General features: G+C 47.0%; 4 protein-coding genes across 5 annotated transcripts; 2 read left to right on the top strand and 2 right to left on the bottom strand.

Moving 5' to 3' along the window:
• Nucleotides 1-1,215: 1,215 nt before the first annotated feature.
• Nucleotides 1,216-8,100, top strand: BDCG_09248. 2 transcript variants are annotated; one of them, XM_045425038.1, is made up of 6 exons: nt 1,216-1,578; nt 1,639-4,864; nt 4,939-5,115; nt 5,169-5,588; nt 5,658-5,843; nt 5,913-8,100. In XM_045425038.1, exons 3-6 carry the CDS (start codon nt 5,034-5,036, stop codon nt 6,611-6,613), a joined length of 1,389 nt encoding a protein of 462 aa, XP_045282859.1. In that variant the 5' UTR covers nt 1,216-1,578; nt 1,639-4,864; nt 4,939-5,033; the 3' UTR covers nt 6,614-8,100. The 2 variants fall into 2 exon arrangements, with proteins under 2 accessions (XP_045282859.1, XP_045273618.1); XM_045425037.1 differs by having other exon boundaries at nt 4,926-5,115.
• On the bottom strand, nt 2,071-3,373 carry BDCG_09249 (uncharacterized protein; the record flags this gene model as incomplete). The annotated part of the gene is made up of 4 exons (XM_045425039.1): nt 2,071-2,587; nt 2,666-2,769; nt 2,975-3,132; nt 3,259-3,373. The coding sequence occupies 4 exons, from the start codon at nt 3,371-3,373 to the stop codon at nt 2,410-2,412; spliced, it is 555 nt and encodes a 184-aa protein (XP_045273619.1). The 3' UTR covers nt 2,071-2,409.
• On the bottom strand, nt 7,416-10,622 carry BDCG_09247 (CTP synthase). The gene is made up of 6 exons (XM_045425036.1): nt 10,337-10,622; nt 10,041-10,261; nt 9,837-9,972; nt 9,469-9,745; nt 9,194-9,397; nt 7,416-9,124 (listed from the first exon to the last, which is right to left on the bottom strand). Exons 2-6 carry the CDS (start codon nt 10,063-10,065, stop codon nt 8,006-8,008), a joined length of 1,761 nt encoding a protein of 586 aa, XP_045273617.1. The 5' UTR covers nt 10,066-10,261; nt 10,337-10,622; the 3' UTR covers nt 7,416-8,005.
• A 2,269-nt stretch (nt 10,623-12,891) lies between these two features.
• On the top strand, nt 12,892-15,864 carry BDCG_09246 (ZIP Zinc transporter). Its single transcript, XM_045425035.1, has 5 exons — nt 12,892-13,773; nt 13,872-14,018; nt 14,143-15,108; nt 15,210-15,309; nt 15,434-15,864. Exons 1-5 carry the CDS (start codon nt 13,512-13,514, stop codon nt 15,690-15,692), a joined length of 1,734 nt encoding a protein of 577 aa, XP_045273616.1. The 5' UTR covers nt 12,892-13,511; the 3' UTR covers nt 15,693-15,864.
• The last annotated feature ends 2,793 nt before the right edge of the window (nt 15,865-18,657 follow it).

Below are 18,657 nucleotides of genomic sequence, written 5' to 3'. Positions count from 1 at the left end.
GCGAAGGAGAGACCAGAAACGCCGACAGCCTGGCCAGTAAAAATCCCAAACTCTTATTTCTGCACCTTATCTGTTCTCAGTAGCCCAGAAGAACTGGCGATGCAATGTATGAAGAAAAAATTCTAGTATAAAAAAAGAAATAAACAGAATGGTCCAACCAGCAACATCTATTATTGATTTGCCGTGTTGAGCGGCTATCCGGTTTTGTCAACTGATGGTAGGGTAGAACTTGAATATTTCAACTCGACATCTAGCAAGATTATATTGCCTGCATTCTCTGACACCCACCCACTTAAGATTGTTGATCGAATTATCAGCATTATTGGCATTACCGCCGCAAATCGCCATCTGATCGATCCAAGAGACCTTCCGATTAGATTACCTCAAGAGCAAATAAGGATTAGGTTGGCGCCGATTTGCATAACTATGCCTCAAACCTTGGAAGGTTGCCTTGAGATTTTGGGGATGATCGCACGGTACTCGTAGAGAATAATAGAACAAATGCTTGCCACAAGGAATCGCACAAACCTCACCTTGAATCCGAAGACAATCATGTAGAAATAATCGACAGATATTAATATTGAGCATACTCGTGATAAGTAGTCTGTTCATTGCTCCTATCAGAGTAAGTATGCCATCCGCGATGGCTCGGGGCTTTGAGTTCTGTGACTTAAATTACCCGCACTCACTGCGAGTGGAATTAAGTTTGCATGGCATAGTTACTGACTGCGAGCCAGAATGCATCTCGATCCTTGCTGGCGTGCCGATCAATGTGTGGACGTAAGATTTTGGAAAAAGAAATATTCCTGAGGGCACCTAGACCCTCACAAGCGCAATGTTGTTCAGTAGGTCGCATGTTTGATACCTCCATTTTTCAATATCTCTAGATACCTCTTGATAAAGTAAGCCGGGCGCAAATGAGCTGGCTGTTGTTAAATAAATGTTTTCCAAGCTCGTAGTAGAACCATGTCCAGCCGCTTATGATTCTCCTAAGTAAATCGGGTTCTTCAAAGGGGGTTGTGGATTCCGCTGCGGTGCTTTTGGCCAGTAAGTGCACTAGAACCACATGGTGGTGGTCCATTGATCTTCATGGATCTTCAGCCTGGATGTCGGCAGACAAGATGTTGCGGGGATGGATGCTTAGGAAATAGAGTAGGACAGCCTTCCGAAATTTCTCGCTGTCTAATATCCAAGTTTTCACATTTTGGAAACCTTAATCCATCCCATCTGCACTGCAAAAGAAGTAGCTACACGAAAGTCTGGACAATGGTTGTTTTAAAACCCCTTAGACAGCATTATTTCACCAGTAACTTCGCATGTAAACTATCTCTCCATCCGGGTGACCTGCTGCCAACCTTACTCGGAACGCAGGTGGACTACGGCAACAATTCTTCGACTCCATCCATTGCATCTCCGAAGAAAAACAGCACTAACCCCACCTAAAGGACGAACCATCGAACGTATATGGTGCAGCTATCTGTCTCACGAATCCTGTGTCAGACTCTGCATGTGGAGTCGCCCCGCGGTATACCAGAGCTTCAACTCCAGTTCATTGGACGGCCTCACATTTCAATTTCGGTGCGGCAAATTCCTCGCATGACGATTCAGTCTGCAACATTATATTGATTTACCTTATAGGAGAAAAGATCAAATGATATATAAATAACGTAAGCGATAAGCCGGAATCTTGACAGTTAATAGGATTCGATTCGAGGCGGTGCAGTGGCCTGGGAAGTGAAGCGTTGTTCGCGCGGATGCCTTGTAGAGGGGGGTGAACCGGCCTACACACTTTCGAGGGCTTCGATCCGCACTCCTCTCCTAGGCTCCGCAAGATCAGGGGGTTTGCACGATGCAAGATAAGATGTCATCTGATGCAATGCTGCTATCTCGTTTGAACTCCACCATCAGGCTGGGAATCAAGAGTCCATGCCATTTCACAAGCCCGCAACTGGCATCCTTGTGGCGAGCCTAGGGATGCTTCATTCATAGTTAATTGACTCTTGGAACGAAGGTGTCAACTACCTTGGGAAGCTTCTCGATCCCAGGAAGACTAGGACAAGTGCAAAGTGCCTACCCTGCACGCCACAGTCGATTCAAGGGGCGAGAAGAGAAATGAACGGAAATGTTGGGGAATGCAGAAGGTCACTCACTCCAAGGTCTTAGCCAAAATGCTCCAAGATCTGCATTTGCTAGGCTCCGATTCGAGTCTGCTTTGCCCTCAAGAATAGGTCGGATTTCCAGGCTTGACTGAGGCGCTTCTTGACGTGCTGGTGACGAGAGTCATGGTTATTCCCGCGGATTGGCGGAGAGAAACCATTCCATTCCCCTGATAGCAATAATAATAGTCTGAGATGCGTTAATACCCTAATTCCGTAGAAGAATAATATTCTGTCCATAGCATGAATAGCGCTACTCCGCAGTTGGTCTACATAAACCGCTGACGTTGTTGCGGAATGGCTGGATGTTGGCGAAAAATACTACTCCAAGTGTCCAGATTAGGAAATCTCCCGAGTCCCGCCCAACCTCAGCCTCAAATATGTAGTTGTTGAAAACAGCCAGGGTTGGACATCGCAGGATTTCCGGCATACTTTAAACACCGAATCAGACAGTCTCATGCAGCGTGCGAGAACAGTAATAATAATGTTTACTTTGCCACCCGAGATACCAATATGTCCTCCATCTGCTGGTTGTGTCACGGAGACGGCCGGCTCTCTCAATCAACCTAGCCCATACGCTATCCAGGTGTGATTCCAAACGCTCCATGACAGACTATCATTGACCCGGATTGTCGGGAAGCGGCGTCAGACCGGTATCTGCCTGATTGATATTCGGCAGGGGAAGCATTCAGGCTTGAGCTATTCTGTCACCAGAGATGACCCACGCCGCCTAGGCACGCCAGGACGAGAAAGCCTCAATAACCCGGACTTAAGGCTGCTGTCCATCGGGTGAATTTGATGCATCCCCCGTTACTTACTACGGCACGCAAACGAGAGATGCGTTTGCGAAATGCATCTGAAGATGCGCAGAGGTCGAACAGAGGAATTTCAAGCGGGCCGTAACCTGGGCTTCCTGTTGGCGCTGCCCCGTTTGCGATCATTATTGCTGCGTTCCCAGGTTGCTGCCCTTTGGAGCCTTTGAGGTCGCCAAGTTTTCAGGGGGTCAGAGCGAACAGAACCTGGTCTTGGTTAATTTGTGCACTCAACTGATTTTAGTCTCGACTCCAAACCGGCCCCACAACCCCCGATCCCGCGATCGAACCTTGCAGATTTTGTCTGGATGTCCCAATAATGTGCCAAAATCTCTCCAAGGCCCCAGCCAAAGTGGAACTCTGGAGGCGGGACAACCCGACAAGGGGCCCCGAAATAACCTTCATAATTGGAGGCGGATACAGCGGTTGGACCAAGGATCTAGATATCCCTTGCCCTGAGGCTTGAGCAACTTCGATCTGGATCCGTGACGGATTCTACGGATCCATGTAATGATGCTTACTGGGCTCGTGTTCTTCAGTTCTGTACAGACATTGGGCAGCCCAACTTGAAGAGCGCGCTCTATTGAACTAGGCCTTCGGGATCACTATTCAATGATGGGTTTACAACCTTTTGGGAGCGTTGAAGTCCCTAGAGGAAATAGGAAACAGGAGATCAAATGGCGGAGGACAACCATGTACTGTACATGTACCTCTGCTTGAAAGAAAAAGGACGGCATTTAATTTTGATTCGAGAATCAGCTAAATGTACCCTCCTTTTTCTTATTGAACGAGATGCCACGCTGACGGTGGCGTTTCCCCCAAACTCTTGTGTTAAATCTCGCCATGACCGTGGAGCCTCCGTATTTTCCAGGGAAGGACCAGTTCCCTTCCAACACCTGCGACAACTCTCGAGACTACTCTTGAAGCTCCCGCACGGTCCCTCTGCATTCATTGTCGGTCTCTTGGCGGGTGCTACGAATCATTCTTGCTCCCCGAACACCCTGATCGCCCCCCATTTAGTTCGAGCACTGGTCGGTGGATCCCACTCTATCAATGAGAAGCTACCCAAGGAGTTTAGCCTCCAACAATAATCAAGTGGAACTGCCGGATCACACTGCAGTTGGAGGGGTAGTAGAGCCGGGGAAGATGAAGTAGCCCCCCGTGGAGCCGTGTCGCTTGTGTTTCTTGGACATCACTACTTGTTTTGAACGGCCGCCACTGTCTTGCTAGCAGATCAAGGTCCTCATGTACCTCTCGCTCCAGCTGGCAAATGAACTTACTGCACGGACATGCCCTCGACGTATTTATCTGCCTCATTCCCCGTCCTCCAACATCTGATTTCATCACTTTTCTACAATAGCATGCCAAATATCGCTGGCATCGTTATCCTGACGAAACGTTCTACCTAACATCGAGTCGACATCTACTCCCATTTTCAGCCAAGAAAGAACGAACTCACTCTGCGTCCAGATATCTCGGAACTGGGGGATCCTGTCAGTACATTACGCTCCTAATAATCGACTTTGTTTTTCATGGTGTATTGGGAGGTCGTGTCGATTATCCATTGTTCATCCGTCATATCTCTTGGTTCTAGTAAATTCTGTTCTTCCTGTTTGCCCCTCACTTCATCACTCTGGGGATCCCTGTGCTGTCTATTACGGATCGCCTTGGGACCGATCATCGTATATCTCGTCTTTGGCTTGGGACAGCTAAGGGAAATCAGTACATACGTTATATGTGCTACGTGCCTAAACCCTAACCGATTGTCGAATAAAATATTGGAAGGCCTGCTTCAGCACTATGGTTGTCAGACCCACGCCCACCGCTTCAGACTCTCAAATGAAATCTGGCAACGGTGAATCGATGGAGGGAACTCAATCTTGGGAGTCCCCACCCGTATGTAGATATGCCATGCTGCCTCCATCCACAATATTACCGAGGAGCTAACATGACTAAGGATGTGTTCACAGTTGAATCCCGTTCAGCAATCCACATTCCATACCGACATTATGCCCTGGCATATCTTGATCCGTCTGGGAATGTCCGGTGTGAATTATCTCCGTCTATGCACCACCACAAGAGTGAAATATTTCTTCCGGACTTTGAAAACGGGTTCATACAGCGCGCCTCCCAGGCGATATTTCCAGGTTTGTATACCTGATAGATTTTCGTGAAAATCAATTGTTAAGGTGGAATGCAGGCCAGTCAAATATAAACCCGGCGTCCAGTTCAAAAGCCAGACGACCCCGATATCTGTCTTCCCTCAGAGATATGCCTGCGCAGAAGCGCCAGCGATTGGCGTATACGGTTAATGGAGCCTCTGAGGAGGAAGACGACGACGAATTTGAAGACCATCCTGTGAACAAGATTGGTTTGCCTATCGGTGATGAGGAAAGAATGATGGCTTATTACGCAGAAGCCTTCAGAGCCTTTCAGCAGATTAACTGTCGCCAGGTCGCAAAGGCTTATATCAAGCTCATTGAGCCCCGGAAGCAGGCAAAGCATCCGTATAACGGAGGAAAAGCAGCACCCGGAGAGACTAGAGATCCCGAGAAAACTAAGCCAGAGTGGTGGCCTGCTGACGTGATTCATAAAGAACCTGACCATCTGAGGAAAATACGTAAGCCGCTCTTTCCTGATCCCCAACCAGTTTATTCCTCTAAACCTCCAGAAGCTTATAAATACACAGCCCGGGTGAAACTCCTTATTCATATATTTCGAAATTTGAGGAAATCCCATGGTATTACAGCCAGGAAACTCAAAGCGGCTGGTGAGGAAGCACAGAAACAATGTAGGCCCACCGAAAAAGCATCTGTTCTGGATGAAATATACCGAGTAAGGGAGGAGGAGGAGCGTTATGAGCGGGGAGAAATTGGTTCGTGAAGTGCTTCATCATTCTCCCCTTTTCCAATTTCTATGATCTAATGGGCCATCCATTTGTCAGACGCCGATACATTGATTTATGTTGTTAAACGAGAAAAGACGAATCGCTGCGTTAGGGAGGAGCCAGAAACTGCATCGGACTCCGAGCAACCTGGCTACATCGACGAGACCAGTGATTCTCGCGGGGGACATGTATCAGAAGTGGCGGGTTCAAGTAGGCCGCAAAATAACTTACAAATGCCACCCCAAACTCTACCGATGCATAACCGTGTTGTTCCCACCTTCGCAGAAACCAGGAATACCATCTTCTCGTCGTCGATATCAGGGCCTTTTGAAGCTGGAACACCGAATTCTCTCTCACCTCTGGGAATCAAACCCGACTACGAGGAATTCACCCCTATGGGAAGTCCCGCCTCAATTGATACGAGGGCAACTCTATCTAATGTCAACTATTTTCAAGGATTGCCTCAATCCCCAGTCGATGGTCAATATATGAATCCAAGAGGCTCCGTTACAGGAAATCAGGCCGCGGGAAATTATGGTGCTTGGCCAGTGGCACCAGTGGCATCTTTTCAACACCCAGGCTTTATCCAAGTTGAATATGCAAGCAGCAATGCAGGGATGATTCCACAACAATTCATGTCGCCCATGATGCCTTCATCCCATGCTTCTCTTCCTATCCGTGACCTCCAGGAAACACGTTCGCAACAACAGATGGGTGGTAGCCCTATATTTCACCCATCGTTCCGCACAGATTCCTAAATCATTATTATGTGAGGATGGTCCCGACCCGCCTGATGGCGGAACAAGGGAAGAATATAAAATAGCTCCCTTCTCCTTTGAATTGATCTGATCTGTCGCCATCCAGGGGGGAAACTTCGAATTATCCTTTTGGAGCTAGCGATCTTTTTTTTTGTCCTCACTCTTTCTGGGTCGGTTAGTAGTCTTATACGGAACAGATTTTGGGCGGCCATCTGCTTTAGCTTTCAAGCGAGAAAAACGATGCCAAAAAATGGCAAACAAGGTCCGGTTTTTCTTTTCATTTTGGCGTTATGGGTACAGTTTCCTATTGTTTGGCACATCTTTTCGTACATAATTCCCTTAATCAACAACCCAACCACCCCACCCCCCGGTTTCGTTTCCCAAGACAACCGCTCCAACCACCACTAGCCAGATCACCGGATTTTCATCTAACCGTCCGTGGCTGTGGTACACTTATATTCCAGCGCCGGATATATCATCAGTTTGAACTATGGCCTCACAGGAAAGCAAGCAAAAAGTTCAACACGCAAGGAACACATGTTCCAATTTGACCAGTTCTCTTCTTAGGTTTTTGCTACTCTTTTCGGTTTTGTTATTGTTCTTATTCCGGTCTACTTGTCCTTTCGTGAAATTTACCCTCCATCAAGCCTTCGGTTACCAGCAGTTACTCTTTCCCCCCCTTCCCCCACCCTTCGCAAAAGCTGAAGTCGTAAAGCGTTTCTCTTGGTCGTTTCTCTTTTATCTTCGGTCCACCAGTTGTTCCCGTGAATTGTCCCTAAAACATCCCCAAAGCTCTTTATCGCCCTTTTTACCTGTACTGTGTTTTTCTTTTTCTTTTTTTTCTTTTTTTCCTTCCCCACCCTATTTTTTGGGTCCTGAACCCCAAATGCAATAATATAACTTATCCCTATTTGATGCCCCTTTTCTACACACAAATAATGGCCTACCAGATCGAAGACACCTTCAGGCCCACTTAGCTTAGTTATTCAAATAAAAATAATACCAGACATTCAATACTCATGAAGGGTCTTTTGGTGGTAGATACGATACATGTATATTCCTGGCGAGAGTGATGTTGATCAAAATGTCAAAAGAATAATCACCATGTCACGAGTTTAGGGGGAAGAAATTAATCAAATCCACATTCCATTTCATTCGCAACATGCCCAGGCCTAGGTGGGTTATATACGTGTGAAAATATTTCTATGTTTAATATTGCATCCACTTAACATGGGCGAGTTCGATCTTCATGACGCTTTGCAAGTTGCAATTCGAGCAAAATACAGAGAACAATAAGATGGCCTCTCGCCAACTTGCGCCCCAAGCAATCCAAAAGCATATGTTTCATTTTTTTTACTGCTTCCACCCATTCATTCCTCTTTCCGAATTCACCTATCGCGCTGGAATCAAGGCAGGATCCATTTCCTGGCGGCTAAGGTCATGGCGGTCCTTGAACGAGTCGGTGATCTCTTCAAGGCAGCCTGAGGCGGCAGCAAAGAAGCCAAGGAACGTCTTGCTGGGCGCAAGCACTCGAGAAAGATACTCTGGGTGAAACTGCACGCCAACATACCACTTGTGGTCTTTGAGCTCGATGATTTCCATCCGCTCACCTTTCTCGTCCCTGCCTACAAATGCCAACCCGGCCTTCTCCAGCTGCTCCACCATCTCTGGATTGACTTCGTAGCGATGACGATGCCGCTCCCAGATGGCAGGTGCGTCTCCGTATAGCTTGCGCAGACGAGACCATTCCGTGTCAGGCTGGAAGATGGTGGGTCGTTTGCCCAATCGCATCGTCCCGCCCATCTTCTCCTTGTTGATTTCAGGCATGTAGACAATTGCCGGGGTTGAATGGTGCTCGTCAAATTCCTCACTATGAGCATCTATACCGCAGACGTTGCGTGCATATTCGATGACAGCAAGCTGCATTCCTAGGCAAATGCCTAGGTAGGGGACGTTGTTGGTACGGGCCCACTTGGCAGCTTTGATCATTCCTTCCGTTCCCCGGTAGCCGAAACCTCCAGGGACGAGAATTCCGTCTGCCATGCAGACAGCATGCCATGCTTTATGGAATTCTGCGGGGGAGATCTCTTGAGTCGTCTCTTCCAAGTGAGAGGCATCAACCCAGATAAGGTCAATTTTCCGTTTACAATGCATAGCCGCATGTTCCAGCGACTTGCTTACACTCATGTAGGAGTCGTGAAGGGCTGTATATTTGCCAACAAGAGCAATAGACACAGTCTCCTGCGTATGATCATGAGCTGTCGCCAGTGATTTCCACGCAGTCCATGTAGCATTGCCCTGCTGTACAAGATTTTTAGGTATAGTGACAGTATCAAGCTGAAGGACGCGGTTAATGGTCGAGAGGACACCCTGGTTCTCAAGAAGAACGGGAACGTGGTAGGTTGTTGAGACGTTGTGTACTGTGAGAACCTGGTCACGATCAACCTGACAGGCGCCGGCGATTTTGACAATTGTTTGATCTTCGAGAGGTCTCTCGCAACGACAAGCAATCTAGAAGGTTCAAAACAATCAGCTAATAGGGCAGGAAATGTGAAGGGTGGAGCAAAATGTAGGATATACCAAGTCTGGACTAAGACCTGCGCTCCGGACATCGCTGATCGCCCGCTGGGTTGGTTTCGTCTTCTGCTCGCCGCTACCAGGTGGAATTACGGGGACATAAGAAACATGGATTTGTAGAAAATTGCCCTTTCCGGCTCGTCGCTGTAGCTGGCGCATGGCTTCAAAAAAGACACCAGATTCCACGTCTCCGATTGTGCCTCCGAGCTGTGATAAAGAGAAAGTTCAGAATTTGAAAAATGGGGCCAGATATCCGGGTCCCTAAGGGGGGGTCTAACCTCGACAATACAAACGTCTGGCTCTTGCCCGGATTCATCAACGGGAATTTTAGCCACACGTTCAATCCAGTCTTGGATTGCGTCTGTCAGATGTGGTACAATTTGTACCGTTTTGCCAAGATAGTCGCCACGGCGTTCACGCTCAATAACGTGTAGGTAGATCTTGCCAGTGGTTATATTATGCTCGTGACTCAGGGAAATATTCAGGTAGCGCTCGTAGTTTCCCAGGTCCAAATCAACCTCCCCACCATCATCTAAAACGTATACTTCCCCATGCCTATGTTCCCAGTCAGTTCTAGTTGTCCCTCTATTGGGTCTTTTACGGGTGGGAGGGAAACCAGGAGTTCAAATTGGAAGGGTGAACCAACTCTGTAGGGCTCATAGTCCCAGCATCAACATTCATATATGGGTCTATCTTAATGCTGGTCACTTTTAGACCACGAGTCTTCAGGAGTAGCCCAGTGCTGGAGGCAATAATGCCCTTGCCAACCCCAGAGATGACACCTGCACGCGAGAGGTTTCGTCAGACACTCCGGCGAAAAACACACGGAATCACAAGGTACAAAACATACCTCCCGAAACCAAAATGTACTTCATCTTGATGCGATGTTGAAGTGGTATTAATGAGCCCTAAATTCGCAATTCGCCCCTCTTTGGGGAGGGGGCGGAAAAGGGGGGAGAAGAAGAAAAAAAAGAGAAGAGAAGAAACAAAAAAGTTTGATGGTGTGTTCGCTCCAAAGCGGCAGTATTCCGAGAATGGAAAGCGGTGACATTAGACGCGGCAAGCGGTAGCCTTCAAACTTAGCGTCATAGGCGATTAAAAACATTGTGTTGATAACTTGACGTGGTTCTTTCTGAACATTCCTACCTAAAATTTCCCCAACGGACATCGCAAACTCCAAATGCTTCAAACCAGGGTTGTTTGTTAAGGATCGGATCATTCTGTCAAAAGGAAAAAAGGGAACCAGGTGGTCAAGGGCCGACGCTTCCCCCACTATGACCACAATAGGTACCTTTTGTATGCGTATCTCATATAAAAGGTACCTGTCAATTCATGTTTTTAGAATATACTATATCTGCAACACAACATCAGATGTACAATATTAAAAAGATACAAGTATATTCTAATACAAAGAATGTGATTATATAAATTTTTTTTAAATAGAAGTAAATTATTCTGCTTATTTTATATTAGCGTTAATTTAAAAGTAAAAAGGTTTAATATACTTAAATTCTTTGATACTACTCTATTTCTCTGCTCAAAAATATACACTGATATCTCTCATATCTGATGTTGGGTTGAAGATATTAATTTTTTTACTATGTATATGGTGAGCCCATACAAAAGATACAAGTTACATTGTGGGCTGTGGACGAAGGCACCCGAACAGAAGTCTATTCACACGCTAAGAATGTTAATGCTCTTTAAAGTCAAATTAGGGGGCACGGCATGGTGAAAAATGCGGAGCTATGAGTAGATAGACACGTCTGCTGCATTGATGTCATACGCAGGCCAATTCGGGAGCGAATTATTGTGGAGTCCCAATCGCGGCGTTGCTCACTCATTTATCCTTCAAATGACGTTTCTATGAATCACCTACGGTGACCTACCCTACCAAGAAAAACAAAGCGACTGAAGAAGTGTGGCTGAAACATGCCGCGACGATCCGCCATCATTCGATAGCTTTCCCCGCCATTTCTGGGGGTTAGCATGCACGCCGTCCGGCACCAGGGTCTCCTTATGTTTCTGCGCTCTAATGGAAGGTCAATTCGTGGTACTCAAACAAAGTTAGTCTAGATACAACATTTCAGCAGAGAGAGGCAATGTCCACCGAGTATTCGAATTGTCTTTCCAGCTCTATCTACTCTCTCATCCTCTTGCATGGACTTCCCAAGTCTTGCGGAATAAATGGTTCATTGAATTGCATTCGCTCTGACAACAAACATTCTTGCCTCATCTTCCCATTGTGATTGATTCAGTCTAGGACAGCCGTGGGATGATGTCTACTTGCAAGGATGTTAAAGTGGTTTTGTACGCATTTTTGTTGCATTGATAACTTTCCAGTAACGTTACTGTAGAAGTACGAGGTGAGTCCGCTACAGATGGACAGATCGATGCTGATATATAATGTTTGAAGACAAAACCTTAGAAAGAAACTATCTGGCCACTTTCCCTGAGGATTCCCGGTGGAAACTAGGTAGGTTACAATATCCGTTCCTCTTCCGGAGCAAGGGAGCTAGTGTCGGATTGGGTGTCACGGATGAATATGTTGGAGACATATGGATCTTGATACAATGTCGGATTGGGTGTCACGGATGAATATGTTGGAGACATATGAATCTTATTTGTATCAAGATCTGCTTGTTATATTATCCGTACACTATCTAATATATCTATTTCATACAAAAGATAGAGCTATTTATAGTAAAATATATGTGCGAGCCAAGAGAGCTAGCATAAGCAAGTATTAGACAAGCGTTGTAGTAAGCTGATGATGATGAGAAATATTGTAGTAATACGATGTTGGTGGCGTTCAGTAGTGTATAACCTCTTTTTCCTGACAGCTAGCTGCACGTAACATAATTTACACAAATGTGCCACTCTATTCAATGTGCTATCCTCGGATGCATTGGGAGGTTTAGGAGAAATATCGGCTCGGTTCGGTTCGGTGGGCTCATTTTCTAGTCTCTACCAGTGGAAACTTCGTGGTGGAGATTGATAAGATATTAATAATAGTCTGAAGAGGGGTTCGTGGTTTGTGGGACAGAGATCTAACCAAGTTGCGTTAGTGTTTCTTAGTTCCTTAACTCTCATTGAAACCCAACAGGATTTATCAGTTGGCTTATTACAATTTGCAAGTTACGCAGCGTATTTTGCTGTTTGGTTGGCTGGAGATGAAAGTTTTTCCATTATCTAGTGTCAAAATGAACATCCAGTAATAATTCCTATAAGAGGGCCCAGAACCAAGCCGAACCGAACTGATGAATTATAAATTTGGTCTGCTAAACATCTCTATTTGCAAGATAGTAAACTAGGCTTTCTATAAGATCAGGAATTATTTGGCAGAAACGGCGACAAACTCTTATTATATCTTATCGATCGGTTGTAGGATACTCTCCTTATTATAAGCCTTATAAGGCGTCGCTGCTTCTTCATCTGAGAATTTAGACTACTCTGCCAAGACCATATCTAGCCAATCACGGTGCTGTAATCTCCATTTACCCGCCGCTCAACCAAGATCCGCATGGAGCAAACCGGCCCGGTTGGCTGGTCTTGACGATTGGCCACGCCTAGACTCTTCAAGGCACAACACCAACCCTGGGAACTCGGAACCTTGAGAAAGGGAGGAGGAATGAGATAAATTAATTTAAAATAATAATGAATGCGCCACTGCATGTGGCCAATTTTGAGGAAGAGTACATCTCAAAGGTTTCCTCATTTCCAGACTATATTTATCTCTTAGAGGAATGATTTATTTTTCATCCATCTTTCGCCCATCTTTCACTGTTACAGTAAATCTCGTCGTACCCCTCTCACCTTGCGCAAAATATTACGACATTATTAAAATTCCCATCAGACAATTGCTAGCGCCGAATTCAATGCCAGTTTTCGTCTAACCCAAGCCGTCCCGCCTGTAACGCAGTGTACGGTGCGATCTCGCCTAAAACCGGGCTTCAAAGGGCTAGGCTAGTATTCCTTGACCGTTGACGTTAATAACACCTCACAAGTCAATAACAGCACTTGTATCTTGGCGGTATTCCACAGGCCGGCCCATAGAACGCTTGCTTCTGCGGGGATCGAAAACTCAGCGGATTCGTCATCCCGAACTCTTTTTCTCACTTTCTGACCCCGACGTTGTGCCTATATCTCTTGCCATATCCCTGAACGTATTTTGTTGCATATCTATCTCGATATATCTCTACGGAGTACATACATCGGATATTGGATTTCTGATAAATCAAGCGAACCCAAAACCCCTATAGGCGGGAAAAAAAAAAAAAAAAAAAAAAAAAAAGGGACCTTGTCTTCAAACCCGCCTATCATGAACTGCCCGTCCCGAACCGATCAATGCCCCGACCATCCAGACTGGAACCAAAGCCCACCATTGTTGACAGCCGACCTGACTACATGCGAGGACCTCAACGGTATTGTCAATTCCAGGGCATACCGGAATCGGGATTCCCATCTGTCCTGCGATTCTGCTCAGACTTCGGATGGTCTTCTTCAGAGACCGCCTGAGAATTACCGTCCGCCTCTGGCCAGCAAGGGCGCAGATGCAGGTTGTCATTTTTTGAACAAAGAAGGTATTTGCTTATAATTTATATTACGCACAAGCTGTTCTCGGGAATAAGTTGAGGATAGAAAGAAATATTCATGCTAACAACTATTTCGATGACTCCAGACACCTGCTCTGCCACCCGTGCTTGGCCTCCCGCAATTGGGACAGACCAGCGATCTTGCCAGCGTCGAGTTTGGATCTGGCGAATCGCGTTATTTGTATTGTTTGCATATATATCTTATGCCGCTGGAGGCTCGTTGTTAGCTTATGGTATGTTTAGGTATCCTTGATTTATTCTAAAAAACCACCCTCGGTTGACCTAGAACTCTTCTCTCATTCCTCCGAATATCTATGTATATATCTGCATGAAACAAGGAGCTAACCAATCTCACAGCAGCAACCTTAAAATCAAACCTATCCCACAAACTGCCCACGACCCGATTACAACGGCGCGGAACCTGCTCCAACAATCCGGCTTCCGACCGCGAATACAACACCCCCCTCCATGTCGGCGCCCTCATGATCATCCTCTCCGTATCCACCCTCGCCTGCTCATTCCCCCTTGTGGCCGTCAAATTCACCTTCCTCCGCATCCCGGCCTGGTTCCTCTTTCTCGTCCGCCACTTCGGCACGGGAGTCCTGCTCGCAACGGCCTTTGTGCATCTCTTGCCCACCGCCTTCGGCTCGCTAAATGATCCGTGTCTCCCTCGTTTCTGGACGGTAGATTACCAGCCCATGCCTGGTGCGATTGCGCTGGCGGCCGTGTTATCGGTGACGGTTGTGGAGATGATATTTAGTCCTGGGAGGCATTGTTGTAGTGATAGGGGGAATAGGAGTGTTTATATGAGAGGACAGGAGAAGAAGGGGCATGATTGTTGTGGTGGTAGTTGTGGTGGCGGTCAGGGTGGAAGCAGAGGCGGCGGAGATGATTTTGAGACATCTAAGACACCCGACTCCGATCGACTGAAGTCGCGGCCCAGTATTACGACGGATGCCTCACTGCGCCGCGAGCGGCCGCTTGTTGGCAATTCGAGTAGTCTTGGTCGCGAGTTGGCGCATATTAACGCAGATTTGGTGGAGATGGAGCGGGTGCAGTCACCAGGTCGAGGACAAGGACCACGAGTATCGGCGGCGGTGTCGGCAGCGGAGACCAAGGCCGATGTTGATGAACCCCAGTCGGAGAGCGATGATGAGCTTTCATCGATCAAGTTGACGCCGGAGCAGCAGCGTAAGAAGGCTGTGATGCAGTGCATGTTATTGGAAATGGGGATTTTGTTCCATAGTATTTTTATCGGGTTGGCGTTGGCGGTGTCCACGGGGAGTTCATTTGTGGTTTTGTTGATTGCTATCGCTTTTCATCGTATGTCCTGCCCCAGCATTTCAATTTCCCTTACAATCAAAGCCGGACTTTCCTCAGCCGGAAGATTAAAGCGAAACTAACGAGACGGGGATAACTTACAGAAACGTTCGAGGGCCTCGCTCTAGGCTCGCGCATCGCAGTGATAGACTGGAAGGATAAAACTTACCAGCCATGGATTATGGCCCTATTATATGGCTGCACGTAAGTTATAAACACCCCCCCCCCAAAAAAAAAAGAAAAGAAAAGAAAAGAAAAAGAAAAAAAACCTCATTCACCTCAAAAAGTACCACTGTCTGTCGGAACGCACATGCTAATACCTCGTTAGTACACCTCTCGGCCAAGCAATCGGCCTAGGAACGCATACCCTCTACGACCCAGACTCAGAAGTCGGCCTCATAATGGTCGGCGTCATGAACGCTATCTCATCAGGTCTGCTTGTCTACTCCTCACTGGTTGAGTTGCTGGCTGAAGATTTCTTGAGCGATGAGAGCTGGCGCATACTACGGGGTAAAAGGCGAATTTATGCTTGTTTGCTTGTGTTCTTTGGTGCGGCTGCCATGAGTTTGGTAGGGGCTTGGGCTTGATTAACAGCGCCTTGCTAAAATAAAAGTCTGGAACTTTTTTCGCAGCTCAGTTTGGGGGGTTCACCTTAAGGAACTAGTTCGTCCTTTCGTTAAACGCTTTTACTTGTTGATCTTTCCTTCCTACTAGATAGTATGAGATGGCATGATTAATTGCAGGCACTTTTCAGATTTCTCCTTGTCTCTAGACGTAAAAGAAAAGGTCTCCTTCTAAAGCAAACATGACTTTGCTAGAATGAAATTAGCCGTTATAACCGCAAGCGCCAAACGCGGCGTTAACCATAATTTCCGAAAATAGCCTAGCGTTGCCTGCCAGGAAGCTTCACGTATTTTGTATTCACGCCTCGACTCATCTCAAGACTCGCAATAGCGTCTTCATTCACGGGCCTTCGTCGAGGCTGCTGTCCAGTCTAGAACAAACAAACAAGCTTATTAATTACCGCTTAGCTATAAGGAAGGAACTTGAATTACAAATCCGCAACGGGGTCATCTACAAGCACCCGCGCTGTCTGCCTTGGCTCGTGAAACTTGAAAGTCCTCGAACTATCCCTCTCCGCCTTCTTTTGGTTTATCATCGAGTGCCTGCGGCAAACCACCTCTGAGCGACTGACTAGACATACCCTTTACACACCACAGGTATTAACGTATCTTACTCTGGATTGCCGCCTTTGTGGCGCTCGCGTTTGACTCCTACCCTTGCTCTCGCTCCCTGCCCTGTATCTTCACCTCCCTTCGGCGCCCGATCCCCCGGGGGAAGTTCGATTGCTCTGATCATAGTGTTTGCTCCCATAGATTCATAAGCTAACTAGTCTTCTGTTTTCTTTGCGATGTTTGTAGTTGAGAGGTCTTGCCACGGAGCCTGCACCGCTTTTCTCCCTCCGTTCCCGCTGCGGCAAGTGTCTCCCGCTGAGCGCTTATCTATCGCCCGTCGTATTAAGGGTTCCCACCACCGAAAATATAGGTTTTGAGGTTACTTGGAAAAACAGAGTTAAGAGAAGGTTGCGGTTTTGATCGGGGCTGGAATGGTTCGATACCAGCACTCGTGCAAATAGCGGTTCCTACCTGGGAATACCCTTGCCAACAATTATCCGATAAGAATACGTACGTCTAAAATCGTTCAGTCTACTTTCGTCATATATTTAAACACAAATCTCAGTCCGAGTTTTGAGATCCGGCAATTCGCGGGACGATTCATTTCATATACCGATTCAACCTGAGATTTTGATTCGCCGTGTAAAACGTCGACGGACCGATTCCCTCTCCTACCTATATACCTCTTTCTTTATTTTCATGGCATGATCTAAACGTATGACACAACAGATATTTCTGCCTTCTCGAGGGCAAACAGGATGTCAGCTACGTCAAAGGCCCCGACGCTGACAGGCCCTGCTGGTTTCAAACGAGGGGCTTCTGGACCGTCATCTGCCCGTGGTCGCGTATGGAGGGGTAGTACTGCAGGATCGCGGCCCGCACCTGGCACTGATGATAGTACTCGAGGTGCCAAAACTCGTGCCGCCAGTCGCGGCGGGCCTCGAGGCGGCCGCGGGAGGCGGGGCGATATCTCAGTTGGTACTACTGTACGCCCAAATGGTGTCTCGAGCAGGTCATCCCCAGGACCATTTCGAGGTAATGATTACAACAAGCTGGATAATTCGCGCTCAGTGCTAAGTTATATTGGTTTAGGGGTTGGAAGGGGGAACCTCGAAAATGGCTCCCGACCTAAGAGCAGTCAAGAAAATGGTGTAAAGGCCCCGGTTTTTGGTTCGCGTTCGGCAACTTCAAGTGGACAATCATCGCGACCTTCTTCTCCCTTTGGCGCGGTTGCGGGTACGGATGTGTCTTTCAATGACCACTCCAGGGATCCGCGGCGACGAAATGGCAAACTTTCAGGCGGAAGCGCAAAATCCGGAATGCCGCAAGACTATAATAGCCGCTATGAGCAGGTGTTTTCTTCCTTCCTATTTTCTCGAAACGATGCGGTTTCTCTAATTGAGGGGTGTCCACGACTAACCGACTATCGGATTTATAGTTGAAACTTGATCGTGCTAGGCAACGAACAGAAGCCATAAAAACCGGGCAAATGGCTGATCCAAATCAACCTATGTCATTGACAAGTGCGATTACCCCGACAGGCACTTGTACAGAGATGTGTCCTGAATTCGAACGAGTGGAACGTATTGTCCAAAAGATGGTCGATAAGAGTGAAAAGGTTTTTATTTTATTCGTCTTCTACCATCAAGATTTTAGCCAGACACTGACTTATTCGCTTCAGTCTACCGACCCGGAGTCCATGGTATCCCATACAGTCGAGGCCAAAATGCTGAAAAGATTCAGAAGATCTGCTGCTGGCTATGACGAGCAGCTACCTTCAGATATCAGAACTCCGAAGACCCTTCTCCAAACGATGAACTACCTTCTGCGACATGTTGTAGTGGATGATGAAACTTTAGCTCTTACTCACAAATTTCTCTGGGATCGCACACGGTCAATTCGCAATGATTTATCTATTCAACAACTTACTCAAGCACAGGACGTCGCAATTGCAGTGAAGTGCCTTGAACGAATTGCACGGTTCCACATCGTTTCTCTCCATCTCCTGTCCAGCCCTGAGAACTCGGAACCCTTTGATCATCACCAGGAACGGGAACAACTGAATAATACCTTATTATCTCTCCTATACTACTACGACGACAACCGAGATTTGATCAAGTTTCCAAACGAGGACGAATTCCGAGCCTATTACATCGTGTTCTCCATCCACGACCAGCGGCCCGACCTCGAAGCTCGAGTACAAAAATGGCCTCGGGAATTGCTACAGTCTCCTCGTGTTCAGGTTGCACTTGAGCTATTCGCTGCAGCCGGGAATACTTGGGAGTATCAAGGTACCTTGGATGCGAAAAGGACAAACGCCATTGCGCAGGGGTTTTATGCGCGTTTCTTCCGTCTCATCCAGTCTAACAGCGTCCCC

The sequence above is a fragment of the Blastomyces dermatitidis genome, assembly GCF_000003525.1.
Source record: "Blastomyces dermatitidis ER-3 genomic scaffold supercont1.14, whole genome shotgun sequence".
Classification (NCBI taxonomy): Eukaryota; Fungi; Ascomycota; class Eurotiomycetes; order Onygenales; family Ajellomycetaceae; genus Blastomyces; species Blastomyces dermatitidis.
This window is presented reverse-complemented; position numbering and strand designations above follow the sequence as displayed.

Coding starts and splice junctions, on each gene's coding strand:
- BDCG_09248 (XM_045425037.1), top strand. CDS start 4,769: ATGGTTGTCAGACCCACGCCCACCGCTTCAGACTCTCAAATGAAATCT. Junction 5,116..5,168: donor CTCCCAGGCGATATTTCCAG/GTTTGTATACCT, acceptor GGTGGAATGCAG/GCCAGTCAAATATAAACCCG. Junction 5,844..5,912: donor TTATGAGCGGGGAGAAATTG/GTTCGTGAAGTG, acceptor TCCATTTGTCAG/ACGCCGATACATTGATTTAT.
- BDCG_09247 (XM_045425036.1), bottom strand. CDS start 10,065: ATGAAGTACATTTTGGTTTCGGGAG. Junction 9,746..9,836: donor GGGACTATGAGCCCTACAGA/GTTGGTTCACCC, acceptor CTGGGAACATAG/GCATGGGGAAGTATACGTTT. Junction 9,125..9,193: donor CAGGTCTTAGTCCAGACTTG/GTATATCCTACA, acceptor TGAACCTTCTAG/ATTGCTTGTCGTTGCGAGAG.
- BDCG_09246 (XM_045425035.1), top strand. CDS start 13,512: ATGAACTGCCCGTCCCGAACCGATCAATGCCCCGACCATCCAGACTGG. Junction 14,019..14,142: donor AGGCTCGTTGTTAGCTTATG/GTATGTTTAGGT, acceptor CCAATCTCACAG/CAGCAACCTTAAAATCAAAC. Junction 15,310..15,433: donor GCCCTATTATATGGCTGCAC/GTAAGTTATAAA, acceptor ATACCTCGTTAG/TACACCTCTCGGCCAAGCAA.